This window comes from Panthera tigris, chromosome C1 (genome assembly GCF_018350195.1).
Source record: "Panthera tigris isolate Pti1 chromosome C1, P.tigris_Pti1_mat1.1, whole genome shotgun sequence".
Taxonomy (NCBI): domain Eukaryota; kingdom Metazoa; phylum Chordata; class Mammalia; order Carnivora; family Felidae; genus Panthera; species Panthera tigris.
This window is the reverse complement of record NC_056667.1, coordinates 192,004,110-192,020,285: the sequence shown is the minus strand read 5'-3', so window position 1 is coordinate 192,020,285 and position 16,176 is coordinate 192,004,110. Positions and strand designations below refer to the sequence as shown.

Here is a 16,176-nt window from a genome sequence, read left to right as displayed (position 1 = left end):
CATATTGAATGGTTTTTTATGAATATAATCTATTGTCAAATTGGCTTACATACACCACCAAGGGCTCATCCCAACAAGTACCCTCCTCAATGCTCATCACCCATTTTCCCCTCTCCCATACTCCCCCATCCACCCTCAGTTTGTTCTATTTAAGAGTCTCTTATGGTTGGCCTCCCTCCCTCTCTGTAACTTTTTTTTTCCCCTTCCCTTCCCCCATGGTCTTCTGTTAAGTTTCTCAAGATCCACATATGAGTGAAAACATTTGATATAGGACAGCGGATCCTTGAGAGGTGAGAAACAAATGAGGTTGAACCCAGTTTGACCCAGATTATGCTCAAAAAGCTTTTAGGTCAAGGCAAAGGAAGGGGCAACTGAGGAGGATCCTGTTCTAGTCCTTGAGGGAAGACCTAAGGCAGCTGAATTCATGGGACAGAGTCTGGAAGGGAGAGGGCCTCGCAGTGAGAGAGCCCCAGAGATCTGCAGATGATAGGTACCCAGCACAGCACTGCTCTTATCTACACGAGGAAACTGCCCACGGCAAGATGGCGGGAAGAAGCCATCAGAAATGGAAGTGTATTCTCTTTTCACTTGCCTATATCCTTCTAAAGAACAGTTGGTTCTTTGAATTGGGGAAAGAAGAAAGTATTTTAATAGGATAATAGCAGTAAAGGACAAAAAGACCTCCCCCCCCCCCATTTAATTTCATTAAGATCACATCTCTAAAGTGAGGTTATTCCTATCTACAATATCATCACTTATTTGTTTTGGATTTTTTGTTTTTTTGTTTCAGAAAAATAATTACAAAGGTAGTATAGACAGTTTCCATACTCCCAGCTTCCCTTACTATTGATATCTTACATTTACTAAGGGGCGATTGTCACAATGAACCAATACTGATATTCTTACTAATTAAAGTTCATATTGTGAGATTTTCCTAATGTCCTTTTTCTGATAGTCACTCATTTGTACTTATGACTCTATTTCAGTGGTGTATGGACAGCAAATTTATCAAATACATGCTCTTTCAAATGAAAAGCTTTTAACGTTACCTTCATTTGAAAAAAAGAATTACAATTCTGAGTAGAAAATATTAAACCATTTCTAACTTACACTTCCATCTGAAAACTACATATTCTAAGATATAACAGACTCTTGTCAAAAAGTAGCTTAGAAGGCACTTGGGACTCTGGTAAAGATTTTTGGGACTTGGGTCCCCTTGTCTCAGGGGTTTCCCATTGCTCTAAAGAAAGAATTCAGAAATCTTAGAAACAAGTGCTTCAGAGCCCTCTACTGGCCTCTCCTCACCATTGCAACCTCATTTGGGTTCATTTCTAACCCTAGCCAACTCCCTGAAAGTACCTTCCTCCCTCAACCATAAAAGCAGGGGCAGCTTTTATGATACCTTGCTAAGAGCCATGTAAGTGCAATCAATGTCTTAAAGGTGAGAATTTATAAAGTTAAAAGTTTTCTCAGCCCTGTTACACATATTCTGACAAACTTGAAAATTTTAAATGTAATCAGTCAGTAAATAATAACCAATCAGAGCCAAATTCAAGACAGCTAACTCCAAGGATGCATTAAAGGACATTTACTACAGTAAAATTATCATCTCATAGCTTTTGTTTTCAGTTTTAAAAATCAGGAATAGAGGGGCGCCTGGGTGTCAGTCGGTTAAAGCCTCCAGCTTCAGCTCGGGTCATGATCTCATGGTTTGTGGGTTTGAGCCCCGTGTCAAGTTCTGTGTTGACAGCTCAGAGCCTGGAGCCTGCTTCAGATTCTGTGTCTCCCCCTCTCTCTACCCCTCTCCCACTCATGCTCTGTCTCTCTTTCTCAAAAATAAATAAATGTTAAAAAAAAATTTTTTTTAATCAGGAATAGAGATTTTAAAAAAAGGAAAAGACTTCTTTCAATAGGTCAAGACACTGGGGAAAATTCCTGGGTTAACAACTGGTAATTTAGTCACTTTCTCACTCCATGACATTCAATTTCAAAACACTTTCCTTGGATATCTACCTTCTCTTTTGTTTTAACCTAAGACATCAGAATACATGTTCTAGAACAGAAGTTCTCTTTTGGGCACAAATTGTTAAGATTGGAATCATACCAAGTATCCTTATCAACCACGATGGAATAAAACTACACATCAACAGCAGTAGGGAAACTGGAAAATTCATAAATACACAAGAATTAATAACCAGCATGCACTTGAACAACCACAAGTTCAAGGAAGAAATCACAAGGGAGATTAGAAAATATCTTGAGACAAATCCACAGGCAGACACAACATACCAAAACTTACGGGATATAGTGAAAGCAGAATGAAGAGGGAGGTTCACAGGCATGAACATGTACACGGAAAAAGGAAGGTCTCACATCGACAACATAGCTTTACATCTCAACGAACTAGAAAAAGAACAACGAAACCCAAAATTGGCAGATGCAAGGAAATAAGGATTGACAACAGAGATAAAGTAGAGAATAGAAAAAACCCCACAGGGGTGCCTGGGTGGCTCATCTGACTTCAGTTCAGGTTATAATCTCACAGTTTGTGAGTTCAAGCCCTGCATCGGACTCTATGCTGACAGCTCAGAGCCTGGAGCCTGCTTCGGATTCTGTGTCCCCCTCTCTCTCTACTCCACCTCTGCTCACGCTCTGTCTCTCTCTTGCTCTCTCTCCAAATTAAATAAACATGAAAAAAAAATTGTTAAGAAAAAAAGAAAAGGGTTGGGTTTTGGGAAAGATCAACAAAATTGACAATCCCTCAGCTGGATTAAGAAAACAAGATAAGGGGCGCCTGGGTGGCGCAGTCGGTAAAGCGTCCGACTTCAGCCAGGTCACGATCTCGCGGTCTGTGAGTTCGAGCCCCGCGTCAGGCTCTGGGCTGATGGCTCGGAGCCTGGAGCCTGTTTCCGATTCTGTGTCTCCCTCTCTCTCTGCCCCTCCCCTGTTCATGCTCTGTCTCTCTCTGTCCCAAAAATAAAATAAAAAACGTTGAAAAAAAAATTAAAAAAAAAAAAAAAAGAAAACAAGATAAAAGACTCAAATATGTAAAATCACAAATGAAAGGAGGGGCATTACAACTAATGTCACAGAAATGAAAAGGATCGTAAGCGAATACTATGAACAATTATAGGCCAAAAAACTGGGTAATCTACAAGAAATGGTAATTTCCTAGAAATATATCATCTACCAACACTGAATCAAAGAGAGTCTGAACAGACCTATAAATAGTAAAGAGATTGAATCAATAATCAAAAACCTCCCAACAAAGAAAATCCAGGACCAGACGGCTTCACTGGTGAATTCTACCAGTGATTCAAAGAAGTAATGCCAATCCTATACAAACACTTCCTAAAAACTGAAGAAATGAAAATACTCCCAAACTGATTTTATAAGGCCAGCATTACCCTGATGTCAAAGCCCAAGAAAGACATTACAAGAAAAAAAAAAAAAAAAAAGAAAGCTATAGGCCACTATCCCTGATAATATAGACGCAAAAATCCTCAACAAAATACTAGCAAACTGAATTTAACAGTACATTAAAAGGATCAGACACCAGGACTAAATGGGATTTATCCTCAGGAGGCAAGGATGCTTTAATTAACGCAAAAATCAATCAACACACTATACCACATTAACAGAATGAATAAAAACCACTTAACCATTTCAATCGATGCAGAAAAAGCATCTGATAATACTGAACACACTTTCATGATAAAAACACTCAACAAACTGCAAATAAAGAACTACCTCAACATAATAAAGGTCATATATGAAGAGTCCACAGCTAGCATCACTGAAACCTTTTCCTCTAAGGTCAGAAACAAAGCAAGAATGTGCACATTCACCATTTATATCCAAAATAGTACTGAAGCCCTGGCCAGAGCAATTAGGCAAGAAAGCAAAAGAAAAGCATGTTAATTAAAAAGGAAGAAATAAAAAGATCTATTTGCAATTGACATCATCTTATATGTAAAAAAACCCTGAAGAGTATATACACACACAAAACATGTTAAAATAAATTCAGGAGAATTGCAGGATATGAAATCAACACACTAAAATCAGTTGTGCTTCTACACACTAACAATGAACAATCTGAAAAGGCAATTAACAAAACAAGTTCATTTACAACAGCATCAAAAAGAATAAAATACTAAGAATAAACCTAACCAAAAAGTGAAAGCCTTGTACTCTGAAAGCTACAAAACACTGGGGAAAGAAATTAAAGGCAGCAAAAAAAGGGGAAAGACATCTTATGATCACAGGTTGGAAGATTTAATATAGTTAAGATGTCCAGGGGCGCCTGGGGTGGCTCAGTTGGTGAAGCGTCCAATTCTTGATTTCAGCTCAGGTCATGAGCTCACGGTTCATGAGATCAAGCTCTGCATCAGGCTCTGCGCTGACAGCCTGGAGCCTGCTTGGGATTCTCTATATCTCTCTCTGCCCCTCCCCAACTCACACTCACTTGCACCCTCTCTCTCTCTCCAAATAAATACATATTTTTGAAAAGAAAAAAAAAAAAGATATCCATATTACTCAAAGCAATCTACAGATTCAACATAATCCCTATCAAAATGACAATGGCATTTTTTTAATGTAAAAATAGAAAATTTCATCCTAAAACACATTTGGAATCTCAAGGGACCTCAAATAGCCAAAAGAATTTTGAAAAAGAAAAAAAAGTTGGAGATCTCACACTTCCTTACTTCAAAATATATTACAAAGCCACAGGAAGCAAACAGTGTGGTACTGGCCTAGGGACAGATACATAAATAAATGGGATACATATAAAGAGGTCGGAAATAAACTCTTGCTTATATAGCCAAGTGATCTTCGATAAGGGTGCCAAAATCACTTAATGGGGAAAAGACAGTCTCTTCAACAAATGGTATTAAGAAATTGGATATCCACATGCAAAAGAGTGAAGCTGAACCCTTATTTTACACCATATAAAAAAGCTCAAATGGGTTGATAAGACCTAAACATTAAGACCTAAAACTGTGAAGCTAGAAGAAAGCAGGGGGAAAGCTTCAAGATACTGAATTTGGCAAAGATTTATTGGTTATGACACCAAAAGCACAAGCAAAAGGAGACAAATGGGACTACATCAAACTTAAAAACGTTTGCATATCAAAGGACACAATCAACAGATTGAAATGGCAGTCTATGGGATGAGAGACAATACTAACAAATCTTATGTCTGGTAAGGGGTTAACATCCACAACATGTAAGAACTCCTACAACCCAACAACAACAAAAATCAAGGAGTCCAAATAAAAATGGCAAAAGGACTTGAATAGACATTTCTCCAAAGATAATGTACAAATGATCCACAAGCATATGAAAACATGTTCAACATCACTCATCATGAGAGGAATGCAAATCAAAACCACAATGAGGGGCTCCTGGGTGGCTCAGTGGGTTAAGTGTCTGATTTCCTCAGGTCATAATCTCACGGTTCGAGAGTTCCAGCCCTGCATCGGGCTCTGCCTTGATAGTGCAGAGCCTGCCTGAGATTCTCTCTCTCCCTCTCTGCCCCTCCCCAACTCACAAATGTGCACATATACGCACACACACACACACCCCTCTCTCTCTCTCCCTCAAAAATAAATAACAAAATAAATTTTAAAAAAATAAAACAAAACAAAACTTAGAGGGGCACCTGGGTAGCTCAGCTGGTTAAGCATCCAAGTTCAGCTCGGGACATCATCTCGTGGTCTGTAAGTTCAAGCCCCACATCGGGCTCTGTGCTGACAGCTCAGAGCCTGGAGCTTGCTTCGGATTCTGTGTCTCCCTCTCTCTCTGCACCTCCCCTGCTTGTGCTCTGACTCTCAAAAATAAAGAACTTTTAAAAAAATAATTAAAAAAGAAAAAACTTAGAAAAAGCACATGAGATATTATGTCACACTCATTAGGATGGCTACCATCAAAATAAGTATCTAAGTGTTAAAAAAGGATGTGAAGAAATTGGTACCCTTGTATACAGTGGGTGGGACCGTAAAACAGTACGGCTGCTAGGGGAAACAGTGTGGAGATTCCTCAAAACATTTAAAAAAAATAGAACTGCCTTGTGATCCAGCAATCCCACTTCTCCATATTTATCTAAAAGAAGTTTTTAAAAGAATCTTGCACATACATTTGAATTTCCATGTTCGTGATAGCATTATTCACAGCAGCCAAGAGGCAGAAGCAATTCAAAGGTGCACTGATGATGAAAAAAGAAATGTGGTGCCTACATACAATGGAATATCATTCAACCTGGAATAGCATTTAACTTAACAGAGGGACGAAATGCTACAACATGAATGAATCTTGAGGATAGGACACTAAGCAACATAAGCCGGCCCCAGAGAGACAAATCCTACCCGAAGTGGTCAGATTAACGGGAACAGAAAGCAGGATGGTCACGAGAGACCAGGGTGAGCAGGAAGAGTTGTTAAATGGATACAGTTGCAGGCCTGCAAGATGAGTACGTTCTGGGGGTATAATGTGCAACGTGAGTATAGTTACCACTAAAGTATATACTTTAAACGCGGTGAAGATGATACATTTGGGATTGTCTTAACCACAGTTTTTAAACGTAGGTTAACAATCTTAACTTTGTTAAGCACTGACCCAGGAATTGTACAAGAAATGAATTTCCAACACAAGACACTTCCTTCAGGTAAGTGGGAACAGAGCACTGGCTGCCAGGTGCCTGCACTGTCACTATACCCGCAGGGCAGAGGCGGGGCCGCAGGAGCCGACGCGGCCGCCAGGCGGCGACGCTGTGCCCCGGGGGAGCCCAGGCGCGGTGAAGGGGAGCGCGCGTCCACAGCTGCGAGCTTGCAGCACAGCGGATCCACCGCAGGCAGGCGGGTCGTGTCTGAACACGTCTGAGAGCAGCCAACAGCTGAGAGCCTGCCAGAGAGGTGAATTCGGCCCTCCCTGGCTTTCCTGAGCGTCCCGCCAGGAAAACGGAAACACATGAAGACCAGGAGGAGGACAGAAGAGGCGAGGCCATTGGTGGTAGACGCAAACACACAGGTTTAAGACCCCCTTTCTGAGACTTAAGAAGGAAGGGCTGTTTACTAGTGAAAGACTTAAATTCTCTAGGGGGAAAAATGATGGGGAAGAGAATGAACAGAAGGCAACGCTTTGAGGCCAGAGGCCAGAGGCCAGAGGCGAGGGGCGAGGGCCGAGGGGCGAGGGGCGAGGGGCGAGATTTGGGCCCCAAACTCCATCTCCCCTTGTTAATTTCCTGAAGCGGATTCAAAACAAACTGAAGTTCTCAGTTTATTGTAAGTCTTCTTTATTTATAGTATGTCTCCAAAAGGTCAAGGCAGTTTTATCTCTTAAATAACATGTCAATCATATAAAACAGCTAGAACCAAGGTAGAGAAATATATACAATATAATACAGTAAGTATTTTCAATATTGTTAATTGAATTTTTCATATTAAATTAAAAGAGGATATTGTGATTTACAATGTCATTTCTCTAGTTAAAATTAAACCTGTCAAAAGGCATAATGTACATTTTTTACAAAACCAGCACAGCAGCATTAATAAAACTGCTCATGATTGTAATCTTTATTTTTCTATAATACACTGCACCCGTGTTACAAAAACAAAGAAAAAGGCATTGCACTAGATGGTCTGAATACTGCATAAGTCAGTATGTTAACACTTGAGGAATAATGAATGGCCTGACCTGTTTCCCCACCAGGCTCATTCACAACAGTTTCACTCTGCTAGCTAAGCAAACTTTCTACAGGTAGGTTACTTTTCCTTGGCAGTTTTATACAAGCCCACTGCTAATGGGTAAAATGCCAAGGAGACACTGATGCCACCAAAACCAATACGACCCTATTTACAAAACCCAATAAAAGCCAAGGCTAGAAAAGCACTCACGACTGGATCAAGAAAAAAATTATAAGCAGCATATTTTGTAGGAAATTTTGAATGTCTAGAAATTTAAATTATTCAACAGACTACAAAAGGGCTTGCAATAGCTGGTTCCCCTTATTTTTCTCAGGCTTGCGTAAGAAAAAAGGAAATCCTTTTTATTTTTCCATAAAGTTTTGATGGCATCAACAACCTTCACATTTATAAATAGTATTTTTATACAATGCAACACATTCACATAGTTTTCTTGTGCTACTATCAGTTATTCTTAGGATTCATATTTTATTCTAAGGAAGAAAGTACTCAGGTATCTTCCTTAGTCGTAACTTTCCAACATTGACATCCTCCAAGCCTCGAAAGGGAATTCAAGAGAGGCGAGCAGTCATTCAATGCTTACCACTGAAGAGCATGCTATTTGAAACACCTTATATATATATGGTAGTGGCCTCAACAAAAGCAGCAAGGGCTGAGGATATAGTTCTACCACTCATGACAAATTAACTTCCCTTGCATTAAGACAGCTTTAAAAGGACAGGTCACCCTTGCAAGGCAGCAAGTATTGCTTCAAGATTATATTATCCTGGAATTTTTTTAGCCACGGAATTATCTAAGAGGCAGCAGTGCTTTAAAAAATAATCTTTCAAGTCATGAGCAAGCCAAACAAAATCAACGTGGCATATTATTATCAGGAGTTATTCCAGTGAAGGATCCAAGCTACACATACACATAGTGTTGAGACTAAAACTGAGAAACGACCTGATTACAGCTGAGGGAAGATAAGTTGTGGAGGTGTGCTTGACTGGGGGGTGCAGGAAACGGACAAGATAAATACTCCCAAGTATCCTGACAGAAAAAAAGAACAGAGACAAAACCATGTTTACATTCAGAATGAGATGCACGATCCATTGTTCCTGGACTCACAAGAAGTTAACAATGTTCCAATGTTTCTCTTGCAGGACGCAGTCCTTTTCTCCTCTAAAACCACCAGTGTTCTGTGTGTTTTCAAAAGGCACACCCAGGTTTTTGGGTTTTTTTTTTAAGCTTATCATCAGTTTTAAGTCCTTGGCCAACATGTTTCTAGTTCAAAAGAAACCACGGTTTCCAATAAGCACCAAACACCAAACTAATGTTTTCATTCTCTAAAGCAAACTTTCCAAAATGTTCCTATTTCACATACTTATAAGTCTCTGCAACCGGAATGTACCCAGATTCCTTTTTCTTGTTTTGTGAAAGTTACAATAGAAATGTGCTCTTACAGGAAAGCCTGAAAAGAACAGAACTTTATATAAAACTTTATAAATCCCCCAAGTATCCTTGTTAGGGAAAGAAGCCACGAGGAAATATTTGGCGTTCTGTTATTTCCCCAAAGATAGTTAGTTTAGTACTCTATCTGATCATATTTTAAAACAAACAAAACTCTATTAAATAAGAAGTTCCTTACTACAAATATTTTATCTCTTAACAGTTCTCAATAATCAGAACTGGCCTAGAAACTGGCACAGAAAGTTAAGAAACAGGGATGTCCACACTAGAAACCTCTTAGTTTTATAGATGCCACTTAAATTGCTATCTGTATTGAAAAAGACACTTTCCCTTTACAAAAAACAAGCAAGTGCCTACCTCTCACCCAATTTCTTGGATAAGGTCTAATTCCTTTTTTACATTAAAAAAATCCTTAGTAATTCTCCCTTTGGGAATTTAGTCACTATAGACTCATTTACTGTTTCCCTGAAAGTGGAGGAAAACCTACAAGATGAGCAGGTGCAGAGAAGTGTAGTTGAACATATTAATTGCAAAAAAGTTACAAACAAGCTTAAAAAACAGCTCCAAAAGAAGGCTTCGAGTTAATAGCTATAGTCTCCTGTCATCCACAGAGAAGAGAGAACCTAAACAACATCAAGCGTACTGAAAACCAGAGCAAGATAAGAACACACAACAGGGTTCCCAATTTAAGTCAAATTCTTCAATAAAACAAGAACAGATTGTGTCAATCTGTTTGACTGGCCATTAATAGTATAATTTGGAATTTTTTAAAGATTTCATAAATTCTGATAATACATAACATTATATTGTCACATAAGAAACACAAAGTCACCAGCTCTACAAATGCTTTCTAAGTAAAGAATACGTCCAACATGATGCCAGGAAACTCACAATCTAGGAGACGTTATTTTCTTAACAGGATTGTTAACAAGTCTGACAACCATTTTTTACCCTACCTCATCTCTGACCACACATTTGTCTTTAATCCTTTGAAACGGGTCTATATTCCTGCTTAAGTGGAAAAATGTTCATGCAACCTCCCGGCCTAAGGACAGCTAATTTGTAGGTATCAAAACCAAAGTGCAAATCCATGGAGTTTTAACACTTCAGGTACACGGAGCCCACACAACCACAGAACGGAAAGGCCTTGGCATACTGTGGAGAATGTGATGAAGAAATAAAACATGTAGCTTATTTTTGGTCCTTTGTTCCAGGCACCTTTTCACTCATGGTCCATTTCAGCAGTTCAGACCTAAGCCTGTCCAGTGGTCTGGTACCATCAGGAAGTACTTGTCCATTGCTTCACAAAATCTAGTCCTGTACAACTCTGGAGAGACCACGGTGGGCATTTTACCTGAGATTATGAAAAGAGCAAAGGGAAAAAGCTGTTACATAGTTGATCAACAACTGATCTGAACAGCTATGTTCTTTCATGAAAACTGCCATAAAGACACACACACCACAGCAGTCTCAGAAAGGACAGAGGGGTGTTCACTGTGCCCCACGACATGGGACAGGTCCTTCCTGCTAGGGGGTTCCATTTTAGAAGACTGGCTCTTGCCTAGAGATGCGAAATGTATGAAAGCACAAATGGAGCTGGCAGTGCTCAGAGAACTTTGAAGATTGAAGCGTTAATTAGAGACAACCTCTTATTCAGAATCTATGGCCTTTTTTGGGTAACTTCTCAACTTGAGAACCCTTGGCAACTTAACACAAATTTAAAACCAATTATTCCCCCACCTACGCAATTCCCTTTATTATTTGATCATCTGGGAAATGATAAAATCAGAGATAACCACTTACTTTTTTAGAATTTAAAAAAGTACCCACTTTTTATTTCTGGGGGTTTTTTTTAATTTTTTTTTTTTTTTTTTTTCAATTTTAGAGAAAGAGCGAGCATGAGCAGGGAGAGGAGCGGGAAGAGAAAGGGAGGGAGGGAGGGAGGCAGCCGGGGGTGGGGAGAGAGGGAGAGAGAGAGAAAGAAAGAGGAAGAGGGGGGGGGGAGGGAGAGGGAGAGAACCTTAAGGAGGCTCCATCCATGCTCAGCACAGAGCCTGCCACAGGACTTGATCCTACGACCCTGGGATCATGACCTGAGCCAAAATCAAGAGTCAGATGCTTGGGGTGTTTGGGTGGCTCAGTCAGTTGAGCATCCAACTTCGGCTCAGGTCAAGATCTCATGGTTCGGGAATTCGAGCTGTCAGCTCTGTGCTGACAGCTCAGAGCCTGGAGCCTGGAGCCTGCTTCCGATTCCGTGTTTCCCTCTCTCTCTGCCCCTCCCGGCTCGTGCTCTGTCTCTCAAAAATAAATAAACGTTAGAAAAGTTTTTTTTTAAAAAAAAGAGTCAGATGCTCAACCAACTGAGGCCACCCAGGTGCCCCAAAAAAGTATCCATTTTTTAAATGTTAACTGATAAGGAAGGCAGAAGAACAGTTTAAAGAATAAACAAAAATTCTGCTCACCTTGTCCCCCTAAAATTCCTGTTGATTTCACAACCATCTCAAGCTTTTTGTCCCATGTAAATGTTCGAATATAATCTGTTACAGGAGGCAATATTGGCAGTAAAGCTACGTTAGTAAGTGTAAGAAAATAACGACAGGAATTACTATTACTTCTACCATGTTTACTGAGTGCTAACAACACTGCCAGGTGCTGTCCCCAAGGTTTGTCTCCATATTAATTCATTCAATCCTCATTACAACTTCACAGCGCTTCATTTACAAGTAACTTTTTCAATACAGGTTGTTTTTGGTAAAGATAATGAAAATGAAAATGAAGACACTGAATAGAAGGTAACTAGAATTTAAAAGCTATTGATTGTGAATTTTCAAGTGTAAGTTGGTGAAAATATTTAACAAGCTATTACGAGACCAGGCTGAGTATAATCTTCAAATATACTCTGGCTTCAATCATGAACTAGAAGGTATGCTTGCCGACTTACCTATAATTCCGACTACCAGCTCATTGCTGGTATCATCTCGTCCAACCAGCAAAGAATAATCTATAATGAGGTGGCTAGAAAGGAAGTGGGAATCACTACGGATCGAGGCTCTCAGCACGGCTTTGGAATGAGAACGGATATACAGGGGGTTGTCTCGAACCATCTTTAAGAGATTTTCATCCAGCAGGACTACATCACAGCTCTCTTTCCCAGTATCAGTTTTTACATTTCTATTCCTAAGTGAACCCTTCAAATCAAAAACCTAGCAGAAAGGAAATTCTCTGTTATTTATGCATGAGTTGTGCAATGAATTAATGTAATTAAATTGGAAATGCAGAAAGACTCTTTACAGCCCATACCATTATATACACTGTTAAATTTAATTTTAAAACTTAATCATAACTTATAGAAGCCATTAAATGCATGCATTATAACTGTTCAATACATAAAATAAATGGTGATATGATTCATCATTGAAAATTAATACCTAGGTAGTCAACTACTCAAACATTTCAGAAATACACTAACACACTTAATCAACTTTAAGAAACATTAACAAATAACTCCAAAAGTATATCACTGAATCGTAAAGCAGTTAAAATACAGATGCAAACAGTCTTAGGAAACTTACAGCTTTGATACCAAAACCCTATGCAATACTTACGGCAATATAGAAGCAACAGCAGGTCTCTAGAAATTTTGGGGTAGTAAAAGCCACACACTCAAAGGTCAGGGGACTTAGGTCCTAGATCAGTGCAACATGAAGTGTATTCTGCAGACTAATGCTAGTCAGTTGTCGCTGGCTCATGACAACATAAGGAGCTAGTGCTAGAATGTGAAACAGTTGCATCATTAAGCACACTGTTCGTTCAGCACAGCACCACACTCTCAATGAAGAAAGCAGTGCATTGAATTATATTCTAGTATAAGCTCCTTACCTTACCAGACTAGGGACAAACAGTTCAAGGACCAACACTCTTGAAAGGTACTTTTCTAGAATCTAAAACAACTTGAGTTCTGGTAGTATCTGTGTGACTGTCAAAAAGTTAAATTTTTCTGGGTCTTAGTTTCTTCCTCTTTAAAACAGAGATGGAGACAGATCTGCCTTCTAATTCTGTAATTCTGTGTTTCTAGGATATTGGAAAGGTTAAATTTGAGGACCCATCTACAATATTCCTCTTTATTCTTTCCTACAGGGTTCAACAATTCCAAAGTTAAAATTGGCCTAGCAACAAAGGCTTAATTCTATTAAATAAGATGTTATTCTCTAACTCCTTATAATCAGGAACCAGAAGTGCCAAAGTTTCCAGTAGCTAAGTGGCTTGCATAGTTCAATATCCTTACCTGTGCCATCTTTCTCCCATAGAAAAGATTTTCCATGACAAGGAGATCTAACTTCTTCTCAGTATTGTTCTGAGAATTCTTATAACCAATTCTGTAAACTCCAAGAATTTTGGCCAATGCAGTGGGCCTCTGATCAAGAAAAAAAAAAAAAATGAAAGTCAACTCTTATCAAAAATAATTATTTGTAATTTAATACCCATATCTGGATTATCCATGTAATATCCAAACTAATGTTCTATTAATAGGACCAGAGGGCCTTGAAAGAAACTTAAACCCTTGAATCTCAGAAGCAAGTGAGAAGTAAAACAGCAATGCCAATAAAAACATTAATGATCCTTAATATTCGCCCAAAGGATAAGGCTTTACAATTTCTCAAAATCACAAATTTTACTATGACATATAATTTCCCCTAAAATATGCAATAAACCATAAGTGAAAAACAATCTATGTGACTCCCTTATACACTCACTGGGAAGATCATGGCTAAATGTCAAGTGGGCAAACCTGACCCACTGGCTGCCTCTCTCTCTACCTAAGGATCCATACACCTGTCTTAACAAACACTTCTAGTTTCTGTCTTCACAAAATTACAAATTCTAATGTGCAGGCATTAGCATTCAATCTTAATGTTTCTACACACACACACACACACACACACACACACACACACACACACACACTAAATGCAACCTGCTCAAGATCTCTTGGTTCCAGGCTGGCAAAGGTAGGAAAGAGGGTTTGAAATGACTACATTCTCTCACACTTTAATAACATAACAGAGATCCAGTCATGTCCTGTCCCTATTTTAGCATGGAAAAGACTGCCATTGGGATGAATTCTCAGGATTTGAAAAAGCCCAAAAAACTCTAATTACGGACCAAGGTTTGGGATTTCTACCTTTTGTTGAACAGCATTTGTAATATAATTGAAGTAGTGTGGTGCAAAGTCGAGGAAAGACTGGACTTCCAGACGAGGCATCTGCTTCAAAATGAATCTATCATCTAAAAGGTAGAAGTGTCATATGCGTTTATTCAGTCACAGTATTTCCTGAGGTAATCTATAATAAATCATTCCAAAGATGCCAAATGATTTGTTTGCTTCATAGCTTTAAGGGATATTTTCTAATGTCAAGAGAAAATTTTAATCAGAATATAGTTCTCAATGGGGCGCCTGGGGTGGCTCGGTCGGTTAAGCATCTGACGTGAGCTCAGGTCATGATCTCACAGTTCGTGAGTTCGAGCCCCGCAGCAGGCTCTCGGCTGTCAGCATAGAGCCCACTTCGGATCCTCTGTCTCCCTCTCTCAGCCTCTCAAAAATAAATAAATAAACAAATAAATAAATAAAAAGAATATAGTTCTCAAGTAATTGAGGGCTCAACAGGTTCCTGAGGATTTATGTAGTCAAGAACCACACCTAAATTCATAACTAGATACTAAGTAAAACTACTTACTGAGTGCTAACTACTATGTAAAATTTTATAAACTCCTTTGTTAACAGTGCAGTAAGTCACAGTTATGAAGGCTTGTATCAAGCAACATTCCTCCTCCGGCATTTTCTCAAATAATTTTGCTCTCAGGGTATGGAGAACGGAACATAAAGTACAAACGGTCATCACCTTCTGTAAACCTCTGCAGGTGAAGAACCTGGGCTTCCGATTTTCAAGTTAAGTATTTGTATTTTTATCTTTCTCTCACCAGCTCTGAGATACCCCTTTTGACTCTTCTAGAAATTCTCTGTTACTATTTACATTTGGAGAAGTCAAAACCAGATCAGAGTTTAGCAAGGATCGGATCAATGTCTGTCTCTAAATACACACCACACATATGTACACTCTTAAAAATTATTACATCCTTTCAACCATAAAAAAAGAAACCCTTGCTTGACGACTGGCAGTATCATACAACCTCAATTTAAGTGAGTCCTAAATTATCTAAGGGCAAAAGATAGCTACTACTCAGTCAGTAGAAGATAAAAAGACTTCCCTTCCGTGGCATAGAAGGCAGCTCCTGATTTGCCCCCACGGGCCTGCCAGGGCGACGAGTGGGAAAGAGAACGAATGAAATCTTCTTCACTGCTCCCCAGAATCACCTCACGCATCTTATGAAACTCTCCCGCATAGTAGAGCCGACAGTAAAACTTGGCATTCGCGTCAGAAAATTCTATAAACAGAAGTGTTAAAGATAAAAGGGGGGTGAGGGGCTTTTATGAGCCAAAAATCTCTCTTCCTTCTTGCTCACTCCCACCACCAACAAATGCGACCATTTGGTTTTCTTCATGACAGCATTTCTCACGCCACATCTACATCCCTGTTTATCACAGTTCTGTTAAAGTAATCCTCAAGGAAAATTAAAAAACACCTTATGACCTTACAGAAAAATCAAACATAAAATAAGACCCATTTCTAACTTTATAGGTTACTGTATTTTCCTCATTGTGCTTTTACATCTTAAATTTTACTACATATTCTGGATGATACGTTTTTGGCACACACACACACACACACACAGACACACACACACACACACACACACACACACACACACACACACAAAATGCTAGACACCTGGTCACGGCTATAGCTCTAGACTACATAATAATTACTTGAACGTTAGAAATCAAATCATTATAAATTAAATTATAATTTAAACTAAGCTTCTTTATAAACTAAATGTTTATTTTATAAACTAAATCTAGATTAAATAAAGCTTATGTCAGGACACAGACTTAATATTTATTCTAAGA

General features: G+C 39.0%; 1 protein-coding gene across 1 annotated transcript in view; it reads right to left on the bottom strand.

The window, feature by feature from the left end:
• Window positions 1-7,274: 7,274 nt before the first annotated feature.
• Window positions 7,275-16,176, bottom strand: part of PIKFYVE (phosphoinositide kinase, FYVE-type zinc finger containing) — an 81,504-nt gene continuing 72,602 nt past the window's right edge. The window contains 6 exon segments of the mRNA XM_042995219.1: window positions 7,275-10,503; window positions 11,612-11,686; window positions 12,091-12,352; window positions 13,435-13,563; window positions 14,332-14,435; window positions 15,417-15,593. Of these exon segments, the coding sequence (XP_042851153.1) occupies window positions 10,388-10,503; window positions 11,612-11,686; window positions 12,091-12,352; window positions 13,435-13,563; window positions 14,332-14,435; window positions 15,417-15,593 (863 nt within the window). The 3' untranslated portion in view covers window positions 7,275-10,387.